General features: G+C 39.4%; 1 protein-coding gene across 1 annotated transcript in view; it reads left to right on the top strand.

Annotated features, from left to right (window-relative positions):
- Positions 1-26,498, top strand: part of ABCA13 (ATP binding cassette subfamily A member 13) — a 514,497-nt gene that overhangs the window by 43,365 nt on the left and 444,634 nt on the right. Inside the window, 6 exon segments of the mRNA XM_023226480.1 lie at positions 5,814-5,965; positions 7,745-7,773; positions 13,364-13,527; positions 15,941-16,071; positions 20,179-20,312; positions 25,073-25,237. Coding sequence (XP_023082248.1) covers positions 5,814-5,965; positions 7,745-7,773; positions 13,364-13,527; positions 15,941-16,071; positions 20,179-20,312; positions 25,073-25,237 — 775 coding nt within the window.

Consider the following 26,498-nt stretch of genomic DNA (forward strand, 5'->3'; position numbering starts at 1 on the left):
GCTATTTCTTTAAGCAAGAGAGAAATGAAGTTTACTGCATCATTGACTGTTTCTTTCATGAAATATTTCTCTGTAGCATGTGATGCTGTTTTATAGCATTTACTTACAGTGGGACTTCTTTCAAAATGAGAGTCAATCTTCTGAAACTCTGTCACTGACTTACCAACTAATTTTAAGTAATATTCTAAATCCTTTGTTATCATTTCAATAATGTCCACAGCATCTTCACCAGAAGTAGATTCCATCTCAAGAAACCACTTTGCTTGTTTACCCATAAGAAGCAACTCCTCATTCATTAGTTTTATTATGAGATTGCGACAATTCTGTCACATTTTAAGGCTCCACTTCTAATAGTAGTTCTTTTGCTATTTCCATCACATCTGCAGTTACTTCCTCCACTGAAGTCTGGAACCCACTCAAAATCATCCATACATTTGAATCACTATCTATGACTCTATAGCTTTATGAAATGTATTTCTTAAATAATAAGATTTGAAATTTGAAGTTACTTCTTTCTCCACGTGGTGCAGACTGGATGTTTGTTAGCAGGCATGAAAACATTAATCTCCTTGTACATCTTCATTGGAGTTCTTGGATGACTGGCTGCATGATCAATGAGCAGCAATATTTTGAAAACATTTTTTTTTTCTGAGCAGTAGGTTTTGACAGTGAGTTTAAGATATTCAGTAAAATATGCTGTAAACAGAGGTGCTGTCATCTAAGCTTTGGTGTTCCATTTATAGAGCACAGACACAGTTGATTTAGCATAATTCTTAAGGGCCCTAGGATTTTTGGAATGGTAAATAAACATTGGCTTCAACTGAAGGTCACCAGCTGTATTAGTCCCTAACAAGAGAGTCAGACTGTCCTTTGAAACTTTGAAGGTAGGCATTGACTTCTCCTCTCTAGTTAATGAAAGTCCTAGATAACATCTTCTAATGCAAGGCTGTTGCATGTGCACTGAAAATTTGTTGTTTAGTGTAGACACTTACACCAATTATTTTAGCTAGATCTTCTGGAGAACTTGCTTCAGGTTCTTTATCAATGCTTACATCTTCACTTTGCACTTTTATGTAAGGGAGATGGTTTATTTCCTGAACCCTCATGAACCAACCTCTGCTAGCTTCAAACTTTTCTTCTGCAGCTTCCTCACCTCTCTCAGGCTTCATAGAACTGGAGAGAATTAGGATTGTTCTCTGGATTAGACTTTGGCTTAAGGAAATGTTGTGGCTGATTTGACCTATCCAGACCTCTAAAACTTTTTCCATATCACTTTCTTATCATTTGTATTTTCACTGGAGTGGCACTTTTAATTTTCTTTAAGAACCTTTTCCTTGCATTCACAACTTCATTAACTGTTAGTGAATTGCATTTATTAACTGCTTGGTGAAAGAGTCCTAGCTTTCAGCCTATCTCAGCTTTTAACATGCCTTCCTCACAGAACTTAATCATTCTTACTAACTAATAAACACGGGAGGCAGAGGTTGCCGGCAGCTGAGATTGTGCCACTGCACTCCAGCCTGGGCGACAAGAGTGAGACTCTGTCTCTGATGATAATAATAATAATAATAATAATAATTCTACCTTCTGATTTAAAGTGACAGACTTGTGGCTCTTCCTTTCACTCGAACAATTAGAGGTCATTGTAGGGTTATTCATTAGCCTAATTTCAATATCATCATGTCTCAGGGAACAGGAAGGCCCGAGGAGAGGAAGAGAGATGAGGGAATGGCCAATCAGTGCAGCAGTCAGAATACACACAAAATTTATTGATGGAGTTCTCTATCTTATATGGGCATGGTTTGTGGCATCCCCAAGCAATTATGATAGTAATATCAAAGATCACTGATTACAGAACACAATAGCAGATACAATAATAATGAAGATTTAAAGTATTTTGTGAGGATTACCAAAATGTGACACAAAGACACAAAGTGAGCTTTGGAAAATTGGCGTTGACAGACTTGCTCAATGCAGGGTTGCCGTGAACCTTCAATTTGTGAAAAACACAGTATCTGTGAAAGACAATAAAGCAAAGCATAAGAAAACAAGGTGGGCCTGTACACATTTCAATAATTGTTAGTTTATTCACAGAGCTGGGCAACCATCATCATAGTTAATTTTAGAAAAATTTCACCAACCCGACAAGAAGATCTAAATGTATTAGCATACACATCTCATTTCCTCCCAATCTCCCCCATGCCTAACCTTGGGCATACAACTAAACTACTTTCTGTCTCTATAGATTTTACCTTTCTGGACATTTCCTACATATAGAATTTGTATAAGTTATAGGCTTTGTTTGGTGACTGACCTCTTTCATTCAGCACAATGTTTTTAAGGTTCATTCGTGTTGTAGCATCTAAAATACTTCATTTTAAAACTGAGGCTCAACTAATATTCCATTGTATAGATATAGGACATTTTCTTTATCTTTTCCTCTGTTGAAGTACATTTGAGTTGTTTCTACTTTTAGGCTATTATGAATAATGCTGGAATATTCATGTGCAAGGTTTAAAAAAGTATGTTTTTGTTTCTCTTAGGTATATGCTAGGTCATGTGATAGCTCTATGTCTAACATTTTGAGAAACTGTCAGATTGTTTTCCAACGTAGCTCTACCATTTTCCTCTCCCATCATCAGTGGTATAAAGGTTCAATTACTCCACATTCTCACCAATACTTATATTTCTGTTCTTTAGATTGTAGCCATCTAGGTGGATATAAGGAGTTATCCCATTGTGATTTTTATTTACATTTCCCTAATGGTTTATTATGTTGATAATCTTTTTATGTAGTTTTTGGCCATTTGTATATCTTCTTTGGAGAAATGTCTATTCAAATCTTTTGCCCACTTTTAATTGGATTATTTGTCTTTTTATTATAAAGTAGTAAGAATTCTTCATATATTTTACAGACAAGTCCCTTATTGGACATATGACTTCCACATCTTTTCCCCACCATTTTCTGGGTTGTTTTTCCACTTTGTGATTGTGTTTTTGAAGTAAAAGTTTTTAATTTTCATGAAGTCCAACTTACCTATATTTTTCTTTTGTTGTTTGTGCTTTTGGTGTCATATCTAAAAGGCTCAGCCTAATCTACAATCATAAAGATTTACTGCTATATTTTCTTCTAACAGTTTTACAGTTTAGCTTTTACATTTTAGTCTATTATCCATTTTGAGTTGACTTTTGTGTATGATGTGAGGAAGGGATGGATACAACTTCATTCTTTTGCATGTGGATATGCAGTTGTCCTAAAGGGTTACCTTCTATCTATAGATTAGTTTTGAGAGAATTAACATTTTAAAAACATTTAATCATCCAATCCATGAGCATGATATAGCTCTCCATTTATTTTAAGCTTTCTTGAATTTCTCTCAGGAATTTTTTTGTAGCCCTCAGTTCTATGTATATTTCATTAAATGTATTCCTAAGTAGTTAATATTTTTTTGGTATTGTTTTAAACATTTTGATTTCTCAAAGAACTAAGAATAGAACTACCACTCTATACAACAATTTCATTACTGAATGTCTATCCAAAGGAATATAAATCATTATATTAAAAAGATATCTGCTCTTGTGTATTTATTGTAGCACTATTCACAAGAGCAAAGTTATGGAATTGACCTAGTACTGTCCTCCAATCCTTCCTCTCTGGCACAGATAAATGGGAGCAGTAATGTGAGTCAGCCATAACAGCCTTCTTAGGAGAATGATTTCTGCCTTTGGATCTACTTAGAAATAATTCTCATTTGATAAGAATTCATCCTGCTTACCTAAGCAAAAATTAACAAAAATTGTGATAGAAAGAATAATCATATTGCTTCACATTCCTTGCTTATTCTTGTAGTCCTTATGCTGAAAATGTGCATATCTCAGTCTTAGTCTCACCACTGCCGCACCTCTTCATGCTTATTTACGCAGTGCTGGGTGCTGGATGCTTCTCACACCACCCTGTTAGGTGGGTAATATTTTGATCTTATTTTAAAGATAATCTCCCAAGTGTGACACTGCTTTAAAAACATTTTGACTCCAAGGGAGCTTTCATTGGGTCTAAGTTTTCTCGTCTTCACACTGAGGAAGGGACCTGAATAATAATTTCCAAGGCCCCGTTCACTTCTGACAACCTCAAGTGGATCCTTCACAGAATTGCAGGGATGTCTCTGGGTGCAGTAGTGGTCCTGGCCCTTTGAAGGGGTGATTCTCAGTGCCAGTCTGAGGGCTGAGAAAGTTCAGTCATCTCTGCTTGGTGGCCTTCTCTTGTCCTCCCCACTGTAATCTCTTTTATCCCCCACCTTCGCTTTGCAGATCTTTTCCTAGCCTGGCAGGTCAAGCACTACCTGATAAAAGTCTCAATAAAGACCTGTACTCAGGAGGAAACTGCTCTCCACCCAAATCCTATTATAGCTCTGGGATTTCCCTGCCACTCTGGAATTCACCCTCTCTCTCTCTCACACACACAAATTAACATTTAATCAAGGATTTTCTGTGTATTTTTCTGCTATAGACATTTCTTATGTCAATGATAGTTCCTAATCTGGTCTTAAGGACAAATTGAGGTACTTTTGAGATAATAAGTAGAAAAAGAACGTAAAGCCTGCTCATTATTACCAGGGAAACTCATCTTGAATTACATTGATTTCTATAATCTGATAATTCTATGGTTTCCCAGGCGAATCTCATGTTTGGGTGAAGCAAGAGAGTTTGAATCATGGTTCACAGCTTTCAGAGGTCATTTTTAGCCTTTAATATGAGGCCTCAGCAGAGAAATAGTTTCTTGTTGTGCTTTTGAAATTCTGATTCACTCAAGTTGAAGGCCACACTTAAAAGGTAAGATTTCTGGCTGGGTATGGTGGTTTATGCCTGTAATCCCATATTTTGGAAGGTCAAAGTGGGAGGATTACTTGAGGCCAGGAGTTCAAGATCAGCCTGGGCGATATAGCAAGATCCTCCTTCTACCTTTTTTTTTTTTTTTTTCTTAAAGTAAAGCAAAACAAAACAAAACCTGGTGAAATTTCTGTTGAGTGTATGTAGCAACCACCTGTAGTAGAAGGTCATCTGAGCCAGTGCTCAGTTCTCTGGGCTCCAGACCCAGTTTTGCTGCAAACAGTCTGTTTGCTTTTAGCAAATTCACTTTGATTATCTGGGCCACATTTCCTCATCTCTAAATAGCTGACTTGAAAGTCATTGAATTTATTTTATTCATCAATAAATGTTGAACCTGCTTTGACTTCATTATAGATTGTGAGAATTAAGTGATAATATTTGTGGAAGAGATTTACTGTAACTCTTTGTGATGTAAACTTTGTTATTCTTTCATGGTAGATTTACATGTTGACAACTGTTAATTCATTTTCACTATGTTCTCTAATTTGTAAAATAAAGGTGTGGAATTAAAAAACTAAAACATTCCCCATAATTGTCTCTGTCTCCTCCTCATGCAGAGATCATATCATGTCTGTAGTCTTCACTGATGTGTTTATTCCACTGCACATCACTGATGTGCAGGGCATGCTGTATAATATGTGTCAAATAAATTAAAAAGAAAAGGCTTATAAACATAAAATGGCTGAGCTTTCAGATAATACAGAGAATGAAAACAATTTTCTAATTTTAAATTTGTGAAGATTTTTAAAATAACGATTTCTCTTTTGGATGAGGGTCAGCTAAAATGGGCTCTCAGGGTAGAGGATGGGAGTGTAAATTGGTATCAAGTTTAATTGAAAACAATTTGGTATCACAAATCTTAAAAAATGCCAAGGAAACTTATTCTTGTTAAAGAGCTTCATTTGCAGTATTTATTCTGTTTAAAGTTTGTCTAGGTTCCAAACTGCAGCTGACCCCAAGAAAGTCAACAACCTAGCCTTTTTAAAAGAGATACAAGACCTGGCCGAGGAAATGCATGGAATGATGAACAAGGCAGAAAACTTAAAAAGACTTTGGGCAGAAAGATCCAACACTCCAGGCAAGTAAATCTCTCTTAACTGTGACACTACCCACTTGGACACAGCTTAGGGAGAGCTGTGGAGGCTGTGGGAACCCAGAATGTTTAAAAAACATTGAACTCCTGCCTGTGCTAACCTGTCTATTATGAGTCTTTGATGGATGAGGCCAGCACCTGTAGACGGTTGTAGAGGGTGGAGCTGGATTCTCTCTCCTCAACCCCCTGGGAAGGCACCTTGTGCAGTGCACACACTGCACAACCTTCAAAGGGCTGCAGACCATCCTGACTTTGTCTCCACAGTTACTTTCTCACCACTCTGCCTACTCCTTTACACTCTTCGGCTGTTGTCTTCCTTTCTTGCTTTCTTATTCTGTTTTAAAAATCTGTCTCCACCTTCCCCAAACACACACACACACACACACACACACACACACACACACACAAATTCCCAATATGTTTCCTCCTTCTTGTATATTTGGATTGGTCTTTTCCACGTAAGTAACGCTTTAAGACTGGCCTTGGATGATTTATTTACTTTGAGTACAAGCCTTTTGGATTATTGGGGTGAAATTATTCCCTAAACAAAAGTAATTTCTGTTCATTATAAAGAATATCCACATTATAAATGGCTTCATCTCATTTATAAATCTACAGTAGGGAAAGTTAGGATGGATAAAGATCTTAGAGAGTTTGGCTTACAAATGGAGAAGTTTGCACCTCAGAAGTAGGCAACCAGTTGCCTTTCTTCACATCCCTGAGTCATTGCCTACTGCGATATTTGTTAATGAATGGGGGCATTCAGTTAAATTTGAAATTTAAATAACAAAAATTTGTTACAAACAAAAAATATGTATGTCCCAAATGTCACATACTTTGGTAAAAAATAATTTATTTCTAATCTGAAATTGAAATTTAACTGGAGGTGCTCCGTTTTAAATTTGCTAAATCTGATACTCCTAAGTATACAGCTCCAACTATAATTCCTATGTAATTTTTTCTTTCTTCATGGAGTATATACAAAACCATGAAATAAAGAGTTTGGCAGTAACATGAAGAACGCGCTTCCCAAGGCAGATGGCATTATGTGATATTTTTAAGAGACAAAATAGCACCTTTGTCCAGGATGGGGCAGGGCTGGCCATGGCCTCCCTGAAGGCTGATTTCACAATGGACCCAAAATGTATCAACAATAGACCAGAATGGTTTCAAACACTGAAGGATGGAGTTCTTATATTACACTCTATTATGGGATCATTCTTCTTTCGTAAAATTTGATTTTCAAATGAGGCTTTTAACATGTTGTTGAAAAAATAATCAATTCTTTTGAGATGAAGTCCCCACTTTATTTCTAGTTTTCTGTTATTTGAGTCATTTTCTGTGGTGTATGTAACTTACAATAATCTGAAAAATTATAATTCCACTTTTTTCTCTTCAAGTTTTTCTTTCATGTTTTTCTTTTATAAAAAATTTTCATTTATTCCCTCTACCCTATCCTGAATTTTTGCAATGCCCAGTGAAATTAGATAGCAATAAAATAATACAATACCCTTTGGCAAATTGTTGAAATTTGGTTTACCAGTTAAATTTTTTCCATGAATATACTTAGATTTGGAAATCTACTATGATAGCTTTCTTCAGATAAATCTTATGAAGATAGATTTTTTCTTCAATTTTGGTGTATTTGGCTTTTGGGCCAGGGCTCTTAGATACTCCATTTGACTTTAGAAGTAAAGTAGGCATTTAGCATGTGCTTTTTCATTGATGATTGAACTAACATCTCTTAAATCTTCTTTATTATAGATTCTTCTTATGGTTCCAGTTTTTTTACAGTAAGTATCTTAATAATAGTTTGAAAATTAGTCTTCAGAGACAGAATGGTTAAGTTTACAACACTGAAGTTTACGTTCTCAAATAATTATTTCTAATGACTTGACTTGTATAACAATTGTGTAGAAGCTGGATTTGAGAGAGCTAAGATCTTTGTAAATATGGACTAAAAGACAAGTTTGAATTTTCTGAAGCAAGGTTCTGGGCCTGTGAAAAGCAGAGGTGAAACCTGAGGCCGGCAGGTGGTGGACGATCCACAGAGTTGCTTTGTAAGATGGCTACAGAGTCTATCTGATCCCAGGGATGGTCTGAGATTTGTGCTTGGTACATAAGTGGTGATTCCCTCGAGGCACGAAGCCCTCAGTTAAGGCACTAGTTATCAACAGGGGATGATTTTGACCTCCAAAGGATATTTGTCGATATCTGGATGCATTTTTGGTTGTCACAACTGTGGACCAATGGGGAGGGTAATATTAGCCTCTAGTGGGATGAGGCCAGAGATGTCACTAAGAATCTTAGAAAGCACAAGACAACTTCTACAACAAAGAATCATCTGACCCAGAACATCAGTAGACCGGTTGAGAAATCTCAAGTTAAGGTGAAACCTTGACAATATTAAAAATTCTTCCTTGCTCATATTGCAGCACCAGACACTGACTGTACAGGCCTTTGTAGTAACATCGCACTAACAGAAGCACCTGTGTCTGTGTCTGTTTAATTCTAAGAAAGATTTAGATAGCTCAAAAAAAAAAAAAAAAAAAATGCCATAAAACCATTCAGAGAAAAGTAAAAGAATAGGGGCCAGCTAATGAATCCTGGAATAAAGCAGGAATGTCAGTGTATCCATTAAATAATGACACTAGCAAAGAATATTGAACAAACACTCATCTTAACCAGGAGCTTTCTGATGCAACAGGTCAAAAGGAAAATATAGGACACACACACTCAAAGTCTTACAAATAATGAAAGAACTTAAAAATAGAATAAAGCATCATTTAAATGATTACATTAGCATTTAAAAAAGAAATTATAATACTTGATGCTTGTGATGTTGTAGCTTAGTGATATAATCTCATATGGTTGTGACAATAAAAAAAAAAGATATAATAATTTTTGGAAAAGCAACTTGATTTTTTTTCCCCTGTAATTGTTCTGAAAATTAATGTTATGTATAATACAATAGAAATAAAAAGCTGTATGCATAAAATGTTCATTGATAATGATGGATAATTTGAATTTCCAAGATAAGGTGACTTTGATGGCCTTCTTAGTACAGTCACTTAATAGTAAGTATGGTATGTGGAAAATGCGTATGTTATTAGATCAAGTGCAAAAAACAGAGGACATTATCATATCCATCGTATGTTTGTGATGTAAAAACATTTTGGTACAAGGAGTGGAAGAAAAGTGGCTACAGGAAAGCAGTTCTATTTGTTACAATGAAAGATTTCTAGGTTGCTTTTTTCTTATAGAATTCTGATGAAGATGTTATACTGTTTGATTTTCACTGAGAGTGAAATGGCTATCTGAATAATCTGAGCAGAGGAATGGTGGGACTTGAGTTATGTTTTCGGAGGATTTATTTGGACATTGCGTCGAGCAGAGACTGACAATAGTCAGAGCAGAAGTGGGAGTCCTTGTAGGGAATCAGCTCATCCTTCTGTGCAACAGATGGAAGTCTTTTAGAACAGACGCACAGTTAGTGAGGGAGGTAGTGAGATGCGATGGTGGTTTTGATATATTTTGGAGGTAAAATCAGTAGGATCTGTTGATGAATGTGAGGTAGGTTATAAGAGAAAGAGAAGAATCAAGGATGACTCTGTGTGGTTTGACCTCAGTTACTGGAAAAATGGAGTGGCTGTTTACTGCGGGTGGGGAAAGACTGAAACAGGTTTTTCCAAGGGGAGGGGAGGAGAGGGTAAAAAGGAAATCAGAAATTGATTTGGGGGATGTTAGTGAGATATCCAAGTGGCATTGCCAAGGACATTGTGGGAGTTTCCAGCTTGGAGCTGAGATAAACTCTTTTGGCTGGATATATAAATTTGGAAAGTGTTGGTGCATAAATGACACTTCAAGACCATCGAGGGAGAGTGTGTCGACAGAGCAGAGAAAGTGGGCTGAGCACCAAGCACTTGCATTTGAAAAAGAGTGTCAGGCAAGGAGGAAGAAGGTGACAATGTGGGGTGTCGTGGAAGCCCAGGAAGGCGATTTTCTAGGAGATGGGGATGATCCATTGTCTCAAGTGTGGCTGATTGATCATGTAAGAAGAGGATGGAGAAGTGCCACTGGGAGTAGCAGCATGGAATTCATTGGTGATGTTGACAAGAAAGGCTTTGATGGAATGATGAGGGTGAAAGCCTGATTGGAGTGGATTTAAAAGAGAGTAGGGGCACTCTGAGCTCGGTGGCTCATGCCTGTAATCCCAGCACTTTGGGAGGCCAAGGCAGTCCAATCACTTAAGGTCAGGAGTTCAAGACCAGCCTGGCCAACATGGTGAAATCACTTCTCTACTAAAAATACAAGAATGAGCCAGGCATGTAATGGCGGGTGCCTGTAATCCTGTAATCCCAGCTACTCGAGAGGCTGAGGCAGGAGAATTGCTTGAACCTGGGAGGCGGAGGTTGCAGTGACCTGAGATTGTGCCACTGTACTCCAGCCTGGGTAACAGAACAAGACTCGGTCTCGGGGGAAGAAAAAAAAAAGAAAGAAAGAAAAAGAGAGAGAGAGAATGGGGGCAAGTAAGTGGAGACAGAGAATGTATATGACGCAAGATGGTAGGCTGTGAAGCAGTGAAGCATGGGGTGGAAGCTGCTGGGCATTGCAGAGGTCTTTGGTGTCTGCTCCCACCCTGCTGGCTCCCTAATTTCTCCCCAGCTAAGATGGACAGTTCCCCGAGAGCTCAGACTCCTGGTCACAGGGGCGAATGTCAAACACGTGCTGAGAGTATTTTGCTTTCTGTTCTTCCCTGAAGTCAGTTCAGCTTGAGAGGGCAGGGGAGCTAACAATCCCATTGCAACCCACAGCTGGGGTGACCACCAGACTCACATTGCCTGGGACTGAGAGTCCCTTGTTCCAGAAAACATCTCAGTCCTGGGTAACTGGGGAAGGTGGGTCCAACTTCCCCCAGCAATGGATCAATTCTGGGCAGCACCTTTGTTCCTGAGAGGTTTTGAGGATTCAAGCCAGCATGGTCTGTGCAGGTCCTTGATGGCTGTGACTTTTCCCTCTTTCCTGGCTCATTCTTTTCACCTCCTCAGCTCCTTTTTCCTGGTACCATTTCCTGAACAAGCCATCTATACACAAGTCCTTATTGCAGGGGAACCTAAACAGAGACAGGAGATATGGATTTATTTTCCCTCTTTATTTTCTTTATTATTATTATTTTTAGAGACAAAAAATGCTCTGTTGTTGAGCTTCAAACTCCTGGGCTCAAGCCATCCTCTGGCCTCAGCCTCCCTAAATATTGGGATTATAGGCGTTAACCACCGTGTGTGCCTGCCTGCCTGCCTTCCTTCCTTCCTTCCTTCCTTCCTTCCTTCCTTCCTTCCTTCCCTCCTTCCCTTCCATCTTTCTTCCCTCCTTTCCTCCCTCCCTCTCTCCCTGTTCAGTACAGATGGAACCATTCATTTTTTTCCCTAAATTTTTTCAATCAATGGTTGATTGAATCCAAGGATGCAGAACACACAGATATGAAAGTCTGACTGTACTTCATTGTGTATTTCTGAAAAACAAGGTCATTCTTGTACATAACCACAGTACAATTATTAGAATCAGAAAATTAACACTAATACAATAGAATTATTTAACCTACAGACTACTTCCAGATTTACCAATTGTTCTAATAATGTCCCTAACAGCAAAAGAACATCTTGGATCATGTATTGCATTCAGTTGTCCTGTCTTTAGTTTCCTTTGTTCTGAAACGGTCTTTCTTTGTCTTTATTTCATCAGGATTTTTGAGTAGGTCCCTTATTTTGTAGACTATCTTTCAATTTTGGTGTTGTCTGATGTCTGCTCATGATTGCATTTGGGGTTTTGCACTTATGGCAGGAATAGGTTGTGTTTTTTAAGATGGCAGATAATAACATGCTGATAGGAATGAAACAATAGAGGGGAAAAGAGAAGACAGTTGCTGGACAATACTCTTGAGGGGTGGGAGAGCAGGAGGGCTGAGCTCAGCCTGAGGACTGAACCACTGAATTTGACTGGAGATGGATTTGTTTTTTTTTTTTTTTTGCCAGAGGAATATATGATAGATTGTGAGAGGAGAAAAGAGTTGAGTGGGTATGCCAGGGAAAGGTCATTCAGGGATGGACCAGGTGCATGAGGGCAATGGGGACAAGAAAGAGGTGTTGGCAGAATGGAATATGTGGCCTGGTAGGGCTGAAGAGTCATTAGAGTTGGGGAACTGTAGAAAAGGAGTGGGGTTGGTTATCGAAAAGTGAGGTGCATAAAGTTGTAACTATTGATAATGAAAATCAAGATTTTGACCAGAGAAATGGGTGATTCAAGCAGGTGAAAGAAAATATCATTGGATGGAAGGGAGATCAAGTAACAAAAGGGATGTGAGGATCATTAGATATGGAAATTATTGAGAATCATGGCTGAAGTCATGCTGAAAACATGGTAGTGTGCTGGAAGTCAGAACCAGAATCCTCCATAAATGGAAGGAGCTCATTCTGGGAGCTTCCCAGGACCCTGCTGAGTTCTGAGACCCTCTCTTCATTCCACTGAGAGTGGTGTGAGGAAGAGGGAGTGTGTCTTGTTTGGAGTAGTTGGATCTCTGGAGAACGCTTCTTTTCTTGTTTGTTTAACTCTATGTCATCTGAAAGATAAATGCTGTGACTTTTATGAGTGGTCTAAAATGGAGGATTCACTTTTATTGAAGTAATGGGAACTAGGCGGCGAGAAGAGAGCCAGCAACTGTGGAGCTAGGAACACAGAGAGTCGGGGAGCTCTTACTGGGATGTCATGGAGCGTTGGGGTGTTTTTCTACCTAGAGAGAACATGCAGGCTCAGTGAGGCACTGGAGACCCATGTTCCCTCTATTTTTGCACTTAGCCATTCTTGGCCTTCTTATTATAAGAAAGCCTCGGTTATCTACAGAAATCCAAAAGCTCTATACCATGGAGCCAGCTACATTTGCCTTCTGACCAAGCCATCAGTGCTCACTGAAGTGTTGGGTTTTCTTGTTCATATTTGAATTATTCTCTTTTCTTTTATCATTTACATGTAAAGAACAGATCATTACATTCTTATCTAGGGTCTATGTCAAAGACTTTGTCGCTTCAAAAACTGTGGAAGTTGGTACAGCTTGTTACAAAAACTGGCCTTATTTTTCTTCTTCCCCCATCCATACTCCCCCTCCCTTGTCCATATTTTTAAGCCATTTAAAAAAACCCTCCAACTGACCAGGATAGCTTTAACATTGTGTTCAACATAGTGGCAAATCTGTTTAATGTAGTGACGTATAAAGTGTATCAGATGCAAAGGTACAGATGCTGTACCTTTGCAGCATCTGTCTCTCTGTCTTACTTACTTTATTAATACAACTCTAGAGGGAAACTTTTGGTATTCTTTTTCCCCCATCAGATGGATCTCAATAAGACCGAGGAGGTAATATTGAAACTGGAAAGCCTCCACCAGCAACCTCATATCTGGGATTTTCTACTGTTACTGCCGAGACTACACACAAGCCATGATCATGTGGAAGACGGCATGGATGTTGCAGTGAAACTTCTCCAGACCGTTCTGAAGTAAGTGAAAAAGAAAAACTTATCTAAGTATTGATATGTTGTTTTTTTAACCTTATTTTTAAAATGGGAAATAAAAATTATTAATTGTTGGATTTAAAAAAACTTCACAATAATGTTACCTTGAAATGATACGATCTTCTGCACCTCCATGTCTGTCCCTCATCTGTCTGTGCACATATTTTATATATGGACAGTGATGTTGTTCAGAGTGTGTGCCCCCGATTTAAAAAGTTAGTGCCATACTTTAATATTTCATATGTTGTTATAGTTTATAAATGGCCATTTTTAATGGCTGCAGCATATATCATTCTGGTAAAGTACTATATACCATAATTTACTTAATAAATTTGGCATTGTATTTTTGGGTTTTTCTAAGTTTTTCACTATTAGAGACAGGCTTGAATGTAATAATTTCAACTAATTTCTTAAGAAATTATGCCATAGTTGCCCAACATAGCATTCAGAACTGATAAGTTCAGTTGCTTCCTGTGTAATTCAGTGAGCTGGACATCGGTCTCCTATGCTGGATCTGACCTCCATGTTACATGGGGTGACCTTTGGGAGCATCCCTTCCCGTGGTGGGCTTCTCAAGCTTTAATCAGCATGGCCCTCTTTTATAAACAGTTGAATTATTTTGTGTAAACCCATTGTATGAATAATGGGTTTTATTATTTTTCAGTAGCAAAGATTTATATTCTTTTCTGATTTTTAACTGTTATTTATTCTATCTGCCGTTGGTGAGAGCAACCCACATTGCCCTTAGGCTAGGACAAAAAGGGCCCTGTCCTGGGGGCTATGCTTTGGGGAGGTCCCCACTGTGGCCTTCCCTGGACTGTGCCTCTGCTCACGGCTCAGAATGCCCATGGGGTGAAGGAGATGTGTCCACAGAGCCCACACACCCTGATTCCCTCTCACCCTGGAGTTCCCTTATTTAATGGCCAGAGCCTGGTGAAGCCTCTTTCCTGGCCCCTACTTCTGAGGGCAAGTCTTACCACTGGACTGTGCCTCCTCCAGCCCAAGGGTAGTCTAGGGATGGCTGCAGCCATTGGCAGGAGTGTAGGGTGGGAGGCATGGGTGCTGTTGGGCTTCATAGGCTGGAGGACCTACCTATGCGCACTGAGGCCTCTTGAAGTACGGACCAAGCTGAGGGTGGGGAGCACATAGGAGAGGAATGGGCTGAAGGTTGGGGCTAGGGACAGGTGCTCCCCAAACTCCCACATTCTGGTGCATAACTCTGAGGATCAGAAAATTCTAAATTTGAATGTAGCTTTCAAAGTTGTTATGAAGATCTATTTGCCAATGTAGGAAAATGGAACATATTTTGATAGTTAGTTAGCTTGATTTACAACTTAAATATTTGAACATATTTGAAATGCTTCCCTTTGTATTCTTGCCCAAAGCTCTGACTGTGTTAGCAGTGAACAATGAAAATAATTGGGCTATTCTGAGAGACACAAAATTTAAAATGAGAAGATACTGATGACAGTTGTTGAACCATATCAGCTTCAGTATAAATTGTATTTCCATATTTTGCTTCAGTGGCATGACATCAAGAAAATCTGCATTCATAGAGACAAGTACTTGCAAGTGGTACCAGGTTTCAATGATATATCTTATAATCCTGGGATACTCTTCAATACACAAAGTTGTCATAAAAGATTTTTCCTGATGAAAATCTACAAGGAAATAATCTGTTTGGAAGCACAGCTTATGACTGTGTTGGTCTCATGTTGCTAAAATGCAGATATATTACAACTTCTGTTGAGTGCATTTTCTAATCTACAAATATAAGCGTATTTATTTATAAAATAAAATATTAGTATTTTAAAAATAAAATTATTATCATGTATATGTAGATTCTCCCTCCCCAGAGCTCCTTGTTCTTTGAAAGAGTTTAACAGCCACTGATCAACCCTTGACTTATTCAGATCCATAGGTTAAGACAGGGTGGAGGATTGAGGTACATGGTATTGCCCCCCAAATATTAGACTGATTATCTGAACTTGAAGCAGCCAGGCTGACTGTTTATTTGCTTTTCTAACATAGCAGCTCTTTGCGCCCTGGCTGGCCTCATCAGCTGCCCTATGGCAGAAAGAATCAAGGCCGCGTATAAAATAACACTATGGCAGAGCCAATGCAAACTTGAAGTTCTGTGTCAAGGGCAGAGTGAAAGATGGCCTAAGTTCTCAAGTGTTTCAAGAGAAGACCTTACCTCTTACATTTAGTTACTAGTTCAGGGAGTTAGGGTCACATTAAAGCCACAAAGAATGCTGACATGTAAATGGTCCAGCCACATCTTGCAACACCACTAGGGTCCCAGTCCATGGGACGTAAATAAACCTAGAATTGATGCTACTTGTTTTGCTAACTACCCACTCATATTGCTTTTTGTTTTGTTTTGTTTTGGTTCTAGTTCCTTAATATCCCTAGAAGATTTAGATTGGCTTCCACTCAACCAAACTTTATCCCAGGTTTCTGAACTTGTATTGAATGTGACCATTTCGACACTGACATTTCTACAGCGACATGGAGTAGCAGTCACTGGTATGGGTGCCTTGTAGCTATTGCTATATTTCAAAATGTTTCACTACTTAAATTCATTGACAGTTGACATAGAGCTAAAATGATGTTCAAAATGATTTAATTAAAATTTCAAATTCAAAAAAGAATCAATTGTTTCTGTTAATACAAGACAAAAACAGAATAAACATTTGGAACTCAATACTGAATTTGACTTTCTACCACTGTTGAAATTCTGCAGTCATTGCTAATATAAATGGTATTTTAAAGTTAAAATTAACTGATTTTAAAATTCTTTGACTTTATTTCTTCTAATATTAGACCTATCACTAGTTCTGTGATTTTAATCTTTCCCTTCTCTAAGCTTCTATTGGAAGGAAATATTTTAAAAATGACAAAGCTACTAAGAGGAGGCAGCTTGATGTGGACTTACAGAGTCCCTAACTAAATAAGCAGCCCTAGCACAGTGGAGGGAATGGAATTATATAGCTCTTTTCTTGACCCAGGATATTATTATTTCCTGAATTGCCAACTGAGCCTGAGCATTTTACTTTTAATTCCCTTCTTTTCTCTATTTTTCTATTTTGACTGTTTCTCTAAGGGAAATACAGTGAGAGAACAACAAAGTTGGAATTCATCCACTCATCCATTCATCCATCCATTTTTCCGCTCATCTGTCCATTCGTCCACCCACACATCCATTCATCTATCCATCCATCCATCTGCCTACCCATTCACCCACTAAACAACCCATCAACCTCTTTATATGTCTATCCATCAATTCATCCATTAATCCATCCATCCATCCACTTACTCATCCATTCACCTATCCATCCATCTACCTCCCCATTCACCTACTCACCAACCCGCCAACCCATTTATCTATTCATCCATCTATCCATGCATCCATCCACTCACTCATCCATTCATCTATCCATCTGTCTACCTCCCCATTCATCTACTCACCAATCCACCAACCCATCCATCTGTTCATTTATTTATTAATTCTCTCATTGAATAAACAATGAGCACTTCCTGTGAGCCAAACACTTCCCCAGACAGTGGGAATAAAAAGCTGAATAACACACAGTTCTTCAATGAGAACACGTGGACACAGGAAGGGGAACAACACACACCAGGTCCAGTCATCGGGTTGGGGGAGAGGGAAGGGAGAGCATTAGGATAAATAGCTAATGCATGCAGGGCTTAAAACCTAGATGATGGGTTGATAGGTGCAGCAAATCACCATGGTACATGTATACCTATGTAACAAACCTACGTGTTCTGCACTTGTATCCAGGAACTTAAAAAAAAAAAAAAAAAGACATAGTTCTTACTTTCAAGGAAGTCATGTTTAGTAAAGGAGAGAGATATGCCAGTAATAATAAACAAACAAGCAAACAAACAAAAAGCAAAGACAACAGAGTAAGGATCTGACATCTGCTTCAGGAAAAGCTTCAAGGAGGAGTTTTGAAGGATGATTTGGACTTTATCAAAGAGATGAGGTAGCATTTGCGGAAAGAGAGAAGACTGTGTGAGCTACTTGGGCTTGCTGAGAGCTGTGAATGTTTGACATTCAGTGTGTCTGAGGTACAGTGGGCAGTAGCAGGGGGTGGCATAGAAAGGGAGCTCAGGCCAAAACACCAGTGGACAGGGGAGCAGCAGAATTAGATCTGCATTATAGAAAGACATTTCTGGGCAGGTGTGAGGAGTGGACTGGAGGCAGGCAGGTCTGGGGTTCAGGATCCTGGGATCAAGTCTTCCATCAGCTACTTTCTCCTGAGGTCTCAGTCTCCTGAACTATTATTATTATTTGAGATGGGGTCTTGCTCTGTTGCCCAGGCTGGAGTGCAGTGGCGAGATCTCAGCTCATTGCAACCTCTGCCTCCTGGGTTCAAGCAAGTCTCCTGCCTCAGCCATCCAAGTAGCTGGGACTACAGGCATGCACCACCATGCCCGGCTAATTTTTGTATTTTTAGTAGAGACATGGTTTTACCATGTTGGCCAGGCTGGTCTCGAACTCCTGACCTCAGGTGATCTGCCTTCCTCGGCCTCCCAAAATGCTGGGATTATAGGCGTGAGCCACTGCGCCCAGCCTTGAACTATTGTATAATGAGATTGTTACACACAGAAATTTCTACAATCCCATTCAGAATTTTGCTGCTTCATGGAGTAAACTAACATAAAACTCTCTATTGCCCCAAATTCCACCTGTTGCTTCTTTCTTCTTGTTGCTTGGGTCTCAGCACAGTGAGACCCACATCGAAAGGATCGAAAGGTTTTTTTTTTTTTTTTTAGCTTTCTGTAAGAGACAAGCTAGTTCATTAACGTTTAACTCCATTTTCCGGTTAGGTTCGTTCCACTGGGAACTATTTCTTATGCTGAGAACAAAACCCAGAGGTGTGGGGCGAGATGAAGAAAACACCTCATCGAAATCTTCCCAGTAACCTTAATTTAACAAACTCATTTAGAAGCTCAAGTTTTTGTATATCATCCAAATTACAACAACCAATTTGCCTTACAATTGAAAATGTAATACCGTTAAGAATGTAATTAAAATAAACAATTTTCTATTAACTCTCCAGTGAGTCAAAGCTAAGGAACACTATTACAAAACATACTTTGAGAAGTAGCTAAAAATTGTCTTCATGTCTCTTGTCTCCAAGATAAATTCGTTTGCCTAATGAGCCAATTCCAATGTGAAGAGGAAGGACTGAGCGGCCTCATGTGGCTTTAGGCTACTGGTCCAATTATGTTATGCACTGAAACTGTTAATCTACTCATTCTGAATTCTCTGTTGTTTAGCAACAAATTTCTGAATCAAAGTTGTCTTTAACTTTTTGAGAAAGATTTTATACTTTTGTAAGTATGCTACACTGATGTCACTATTTTGTCTCTCTTCTCTGGAACACTGAGTAATTCTAACACCTTCTGAGACTAGTGGAGATTAATAGTTACAGTTCAGCTTCGGGAGCCAGATCATTTGGGTTTGAATCGGAGGCGTAATCTAATAAGTGGGACTCTAAGAAAAAGGGGACAATGACCTCATAGTGTTGTTGGAGGACTAAGTGAGCCCTCCCATGGTATATTTTTAGTCTAGGTCCTCATACCTCTTCAACATACAATAAATGCTTGTTTTAATCTCGGATACCAATCTTTTTTCCTTCCATGATGCCATGTAAAGGCAATCAGACTGGAAACAAAAAGTCCTGTATTTCTGGGATTTTCCCCATTTTTAACACCTTCCTGAAGTCCCCGTTCACTTGGTCTGTCTTCGTAAATGTCATGGATTGTGCTTTTTTTGTAGACCTCACTGCAATTATAAGGATCCTATGAGATAATGCATGTGAAAATGGTTTAATAGTGGCTGGCAGGTGAAGGGACTCAGTCAATGAGTGTTGAATCATGATCTGCAACAATCTAGTTTCTAAATGAAGGTTCAAGGTTCAAACACAGCTTGAAATGTATGTGTTTTCATGTTTGCAGTTGCTGAGGCATACTCCCCAGAGATTTTGTTGTACCTTAAGGGTCTTGGATTTGTATTTTGAATGTGTCACTTCCAGGTAGTGCCATGGGGTTTTTGGGTAGCTCATGAATTTGATACGTTGATAACTTGAGTTAGGGGAACTTTTTCTTATGACTTCAAATAATTATTGAGAATACAGTTTTAAAGACTCTATAGTATTTTATGCTATGAATATACTATAATTTATCCTTTCCCTTGATACTAGACACTTAGCTAGTTTTCAATATTTTATCAGTATAGAACCAATAAAATATTGTCACACCTTAATTTTTGTTCAGATATCTGATTAAGTTTCTTGAGAAAGATTTTTAGAAGTGAAATTATTGGGTTCAATGACTTGAATTTTATAAAGCTCTTGAAATAGGTTTTAAAATTACCCTCTGGAAATGTTGCAACCATTTGTGCCAGGGAGCACGGGACACTTCACCATTCTCTCTATAGCAGCAAGTGTTTATTCTGTTTGCTTTTTCTATTTGATGCCCCAATGGTGTTTGGTCTTCATTTGCTCTTCCTTTAGAGATGAAAAGGTATTTTTTTCTGAATTACATTAGACATATCAAAATATTCAAACAACTGATGGTGTAAATCTTCTGTTGTTCCAGCAGAGCCAGTTTACCACCTGTCCATGCAGAATATAGTGTGGGATCCACAGAAAGTCCAGTATGATCTCAAATCCCAGTTTGGCTTTGATGATCTTCACACGGAACAGATCCTGAACTATTCAGCTGAACTAAAGGAGGTACACACGCTTGACTGCTTCTCACACCGCTGGGTCTTTCCTGGAGACTGGATCTAGAGCATGCTGCTGGGGCAGAGTGAGTGGGTGCCACGGGAGAGGCAGCCAGACAAGAGAGTTCCGCTAAAACCCCAGCTCCTTACACAGAAGACACCCCTGCTGTCTCCAGCTTTTCTAGAAGTGTCTCTTTTCTCTTACCATGTAGTTTTATCCCAGATTGGAAAGGCAGCTTGGAAGTAATATGACACTTGATTGCTCTGGGAACTAGCAGTGGGAGAGGCCAGGTCAAGTGAGGGTGTGAGATTCTGAAGACAATGCTAGTGGGGTCCAGGTAGGAAGATGGCGCATCCCCACTGTAGTGAGTGGGGATGCAAGTGGGTGAATTTCCAGGTAAAGAGATAGTTTTCATTAGAAGAGTAGGATCTGTGGGTCATGAATGCCAGCTGGGTTCACCAAAGTTGAGCCTCTTCCCAAACTAGGTGAAATAAGGGGGTTGGACTGGATGATCCCCCAAGACCCAGTTCACTGCTGGTATTGCTGAGGTTCTGGGAGGTATCTTTTAGTTACAGAGTCCCTTTTGTCACTCCGGCCCATTTGTAGGCACTTCTGCTTTGCATGGTGCAGGTCCGAGAACTATGCACCTGGAGCTTTGATCCATAGACTCCACCTCCAGGGTTAGAGCATTTCTGGTGCAGCTCCTGGGTCAGTGTTGAGCTAGGAATGTTTGGAGAGGACCCACTGTCTTCTGTTAGGATCTCAGTCCATGCTGGGTGTGTAGATTTTGCTCACTTCTGTGTGAGTTCCCCACAACCTGGTCTTCCCAGATAGCACTTTTCACATTTCAGTGCAGCTAGTTTGTGTTCAGACTGTTTCTTTCAATATTTAGACTCTGGATCTGTGCTCTCAGTCTGGGGGGTTAGAGGATTGGCTGCAGCCAGCAGACCCTCTTACTGGCTTGGTGTTTGAAAAATCAGTTCTGCCAGGTAGTTTTAGGCTTCACCACAGTATACTAAATTTTGTGCTTCTTGTATCCCTAGCATAATTTTATTAATCATCTCACAATTTTATGAACTACCTACCTACCACAGGACTTGAAATTGTGACCCTTGGGTTTTCTCATGAATACTGATGTAGATGGAATATGAAACCCCAGTTGGCTGACTTTTATTCTAGTTTTCTCCATCTTTATGATCTGTTTTCTCATTATATTATAGTTTGAGTAAACTATGTAAAACTTTTACCTTAGAATGTTAGATATATTGAGATTAGAATTAAAAGGAAAATGATCAGAAAATACCACTGTGTATATCAACAAAGCTCCATGGAAATTGTACATCATATATGTGAGCTTTCTGTTGCTGCTATAACAAGTTACCCCCAACATAGTGCCTTAAGGCAATCCACATTTTCTTTTATCATAGTGTTCTGGAGATCAAACCCCTGAAATGATCTCACTGGGCTAGAATCAAGGTGTCTACAGGGCTGAAGTCCTTCTTGAGGTCAAGGGGACAAACTGTTGTAGGGGAGGAAAAATTATTTTTTTCTCTATTATTCCATATTCAATGGCTGGAGCTCATGAATTAACCTGATAAAAGACAGATAAACAAGAGGAAAATCAGTTATTATGTAGGTATGTATGGGAGTTCACAAAGAGAAATATATAGATGTTCCCTGACAACCATTCTGTTTTTCATTTTCAGTACAGTATTCAATAAATTACATGAGCTAATAAATATGTTATTGTAAGCTTTGTGTTATATTATTTTTCTAGTTGTAAGCCAATGTATGTGTTCTGTTCACAGTTCAGGTACACTAGGTTAAGTTTGGTTATGTTTTGAGGTTAGGTGTACTAAATGTGTTTTTGGCTTATGATATTTTCAAGTCATGATGGATTGATCAGGAAGTAACCTCATTGCAGATCAAGGATCATCTGTATTTTAAGGAAGAAGCCAGATGATTAAGGCTTATACACCACCCAAGTCTATCTAAACAAAGGAAAGGGGGTTTTGGGTTTCTAGGTAGCAAGGCAACTTATGGGAAGGTGAAAGGAGGAAATGTACAGTGAATAAGTTATCCTGTTTTGCAGAGAAATCTGCCAGGTGATCAGAGTTATTTGGAGAAGCAGCTCTCTTTCTGGTAGGAGACATCTTTACAGATGAAAATTATCTTAATAATGTAAATTTTCCTTATAAATGTAAATTTCCTTTACCAAAATGAAATTTATACTCTATTTTTAAATAGTCGTGGAGAGGTAAGAAGTTTTTCCTGCCTCTGCTGGTTTTCAGTTTGTCTTTAGCTCAAAATAATCCATGTGCCAAAGAAACATATTTTGGGGTGGCATATTCTGTTTTCTTGCTTTTTCCAGCTTCTAGTGGCCATTCACATTCCTTGAGTTTGAGCCCCTTTCTCAATAATCAAAGCCAGCAATGGCAGGTCTAGTCCTTCCCACATCCCATCACTTGGGCAGTGACATTTTTGCCTCCTTTCTCCAATAAGAACCCTTGTGGTTACTTTGGGCTCACCAGGTTACCCATGATAATCTCCAATATCAAGGCCAGGTGACAAGCAGCCTTAATTTCATCTGCAGCCCTAAATCTCACTTGCCATACAACATAACATATTCATGGGCTCTTGGGATTGGGACATGGACATCTTGGGGACTATTGCCTGCTTCCCACCATTTGTAAGTGTAATTGCCTGGTGGGCTCTTCCTGCCAACTGCACAGACAAAACCAATTCACTGAGACTGCACTATTGCAGTAGAGAAAGGGTTTAATTAATGCAGAGCTAGTCAAGGGAAGGAATTGTAGTTATTACTCAAATCAGCCTCCTTGAGAACTCAGAGGCTAGGGTTTTTTGGTTTTGGATAATTTGGTGGGCAGGGGACTAGGAAATGAGTTCTCCTGATTGGTTGGGGATGAAATCACAAGGGTGTGGAAAAATGCAAAAGTCTGAAAAATGTCTCAAAAGACCAATCTTGAGTTTGACAATAGTGATACTATCTACAGGAGCAACTGGGAAAGTCACATATCTTGTGATCTTTGGCCCCATGACTCCTGAGCAGCAAGGGATTATAGAAGGCTAGCTAGGGGCCAATGGCTGGTTATCATTTAGCTACACCTACATTTTAGCAGCATTCAAGCCCCTCCCATAATCTTAATCTTGTGGCCTTTTATTAGTCTTACAAGGGCAAGTTCTATTCCTGAGAAAGGAGGGGATTCATCTTAGGGAGGGACTACTATCAACCTTGCTAAAAAGTTAAACTACAAACTAAATTCCTCCCATGATTAGCTTGGTCTATGCCCAGGAGTGAGCAAGGACAGCCAGCCTCTGAGGCTAGAAGCAAGGTGGACTGAGCCACGCTAGACTTCTCTCACTCTCATAATCTGCAAAGATGGTTTCACAGGGCCCTTTCCATCTACATCAGCCTGTGCTCCTAGGCCCTCCCTGGGGTCTACCTGACTCCTGACCCCACCACTCTCTGGGCCTGCAGGGAGACTCAGCACATGCTGCCCTTGCAAGAGAATAGTCCTCCTCTTTCCCTGCCTCTGCTTCCCAAATTGGAAAATGATTTATCTAACCTCACATCCTCTGTGGAGCTCCTATGACCTCACTTCAGCCTCTGCCTCTACTCCTTCAACCTTCTATAATAGGGCATGTCCCAGGGAACCTGATGACTGCACATCTGCTTCTCATAGACTGTGAACATCTGAGTGGGGACTCGGCCTTCTCTCTCTAACATGATACATGGTATTGTTGATTATTTTTAATTAAGGGGAAAAAAAAAACCGAACAAAACATCAGGGACCCTATTCTTTGACAGTCACAGGTTAATATTTTAAATCTTGATCCTAAAGGAACCTGAAAGTGAACACACGGGACTAAAATTAAGCTTTTTAGACTTTGCCATTGTTTAGTTAATTCAGGCTGTTATAACAAAAGACCATAGATGGGGTGGTTTGTAAACAGCAGAAATTTATCTCGCTGTGTCCTCACATGGTAGAAGGGGTAAGGGAACTCCCTGGGTCTCTTTTATCAGGGTACTAATCCCATTCATAAGAGTTCACCCTCATGATCTGACCAGCTCCCCAAGGCCCCACCTCCTCATACCATCACCTTGTGGGCTAGGATTTCAAAATATGAATTTTGGAAGGGGGGAGTCTACAAGCATTTAGACGATGGCAGTCATCAACAGAATCTCTTAAAGATGACATTATAATTGTTGTAGGGGAATGTGCTTCATTATAACACAAACGTAAGTATTTACAAAGCAGTGTTAGAGGAACTGTGTTGAAGTTCATGTATAAAATAAAGGAGATTTGGTTCAAAAATGTTAAACAGTTTCTGAACCAGGACCTCAATTTGAATCTTTCCAATTTTATCCACGTTTGATAATCAGAAAAGAAAATATTCTTGGCAAAATAACTTTGTTAATCCAAAGTATCAATTAAACTGGGCTGACCCATGTTCACTTTTGGCCTGAGAATCAAAAGAAACAAGATTTGATGTCATTTCCATGTCCTTGGTCTGGAGAAACAGCTGTTCCCATTGTTTGCGGATGAAACTGAAAAATGTAACTTTTTTTTTTTTTAAACTACCAAGTCTTCCCTCAAGGTAAATCACGTGGATATCGTCACGTGTTACTTCTTCAATCAAGCAAATGTAAGAACTTCTACTATGGCAAGATCGTGGTGTTATTGTTAGAAGAGGAAGGTTCCAGGAAAGGAGCTTTACATCTAAATATTTTTTCATATTCTTGTCAGATTCCCACAGAAAGCTCTTTGGAGAAGATGGTGTGTTCAGTCTTGTCCAGCACATCAGAGGATGAAGCCGAGAAACGGAGCCACGTTGGAGACTGCCACCCCAAGTGGTCAGAAGCCAAAAACTATCTTGTCCATGCAGTCAGCTGGCTGAGAGTCTACCAGCAGGTGCTGTCCCCTGTCTATATGTTCTGTTCAAAGGTGTGTCAATTTGAGTGTCCAAATCCATTCTCCTCCCCCACCCCGCCATGTTGTTTACTGTTGGATTTCATGTCCCTCCCAGGAAAGGGACATAAAATGGCCCCACATCCTGGCCATTGAGTGCACTTTGTCTCATGTGCATCAACTGGCTCCAGCTCCATAGGCCTAGGCCCTCAACACTCATCACCAAACAGTCTATCCTAGGCTTGCACACACACCTTGGCAACTCAGAAGTTCCTAGACCCATGCTCCGTTATTGGTGCATGAGATTGCCCTGGAGTACTTTGACCAGCTCTTTGGACGTTTGCATGCTAGCATTCAGCATCCTTCTAGCACTTTGAGCTCTGGACTGGCCTTGTCCCTTCACTCTGGTTTTGACCAGAAGCTCTGTGCACAAACAGTGACTGTGATTTCAGTGACCATAATTTAACAACACGAAGGGAGGCTCTAGTCTGTCTTTACAGAGATGTTGGTGTGGGACAGAGTGCCTGAGTGATTAGACTGCTCCTGGTCTCAGAAGCTCACGGTACCCTGGCTGTTTCACAGCTTTGTGCTTCTTGGGGAGGTTTTGGAGACTGTGAGGCAGAGCTCCCCTGGCAGTCACTTCTCATTTGTTTTATCAGGTTTTGCTGTCTCTGTCTAATGTTCTTCCTTAAAGAACACACCTCTTTAACTTTGTCCCCTGCTAATATGTGTCATGTATAAAGACCAAAATCTCAAATAGTGGATAAAACATCATTAAAAATATATAGGTGTTGTCTGCTTCATGGCACTGCAGTCACCCAGCACTAAAAAATAATCAAGGGACACTGTTGAAATGACCAGCATCCAATGATCTAGTGGACACTCTTGCTTTGTGCGTTATCTGGGTAACATAACTTGTGGTTAATTGAGGCGTAGTTAGCACACATACATGCACATCAGGCACCTCCCCATGCTATCAGGTTTGGGCAAGAATGATCTATTTTTGTGTAATATTGATGATAAACCACATTGCTAATTGTCTTCAGTATCATCCTCCCCATGTCCATGTCATAAAGTGGCACTTAGTAATTATGTATTAACTTTGGTGTATACTTAAAAATATGCAAATATATTTATGTTATCCTAAATATGTCCATTTATGTTTTAAATTATATTTCATTTGTTTAAAGGTGTATGTTATTCCCTTCTCTTTTTTTTTCTCTTGGGGGGAAAAAAGAGAAATAAGGCAGAGATTATAAAGTTG

This window comes from Piliocolobus tephrosceles, chromosome 8 (genome assembly GCF_002776525.5).
Source record: "Piliocolobus tephrosceles isolate RC106 chromosome 8, ASM277652v3, whole genome shotgun sequence".
NCBI lineage: Eukaryota > Metazoa > Chordata > Mammalia > Primates > Cercopithecidae > Piliocolobus > Piliocolobus tephrosceles.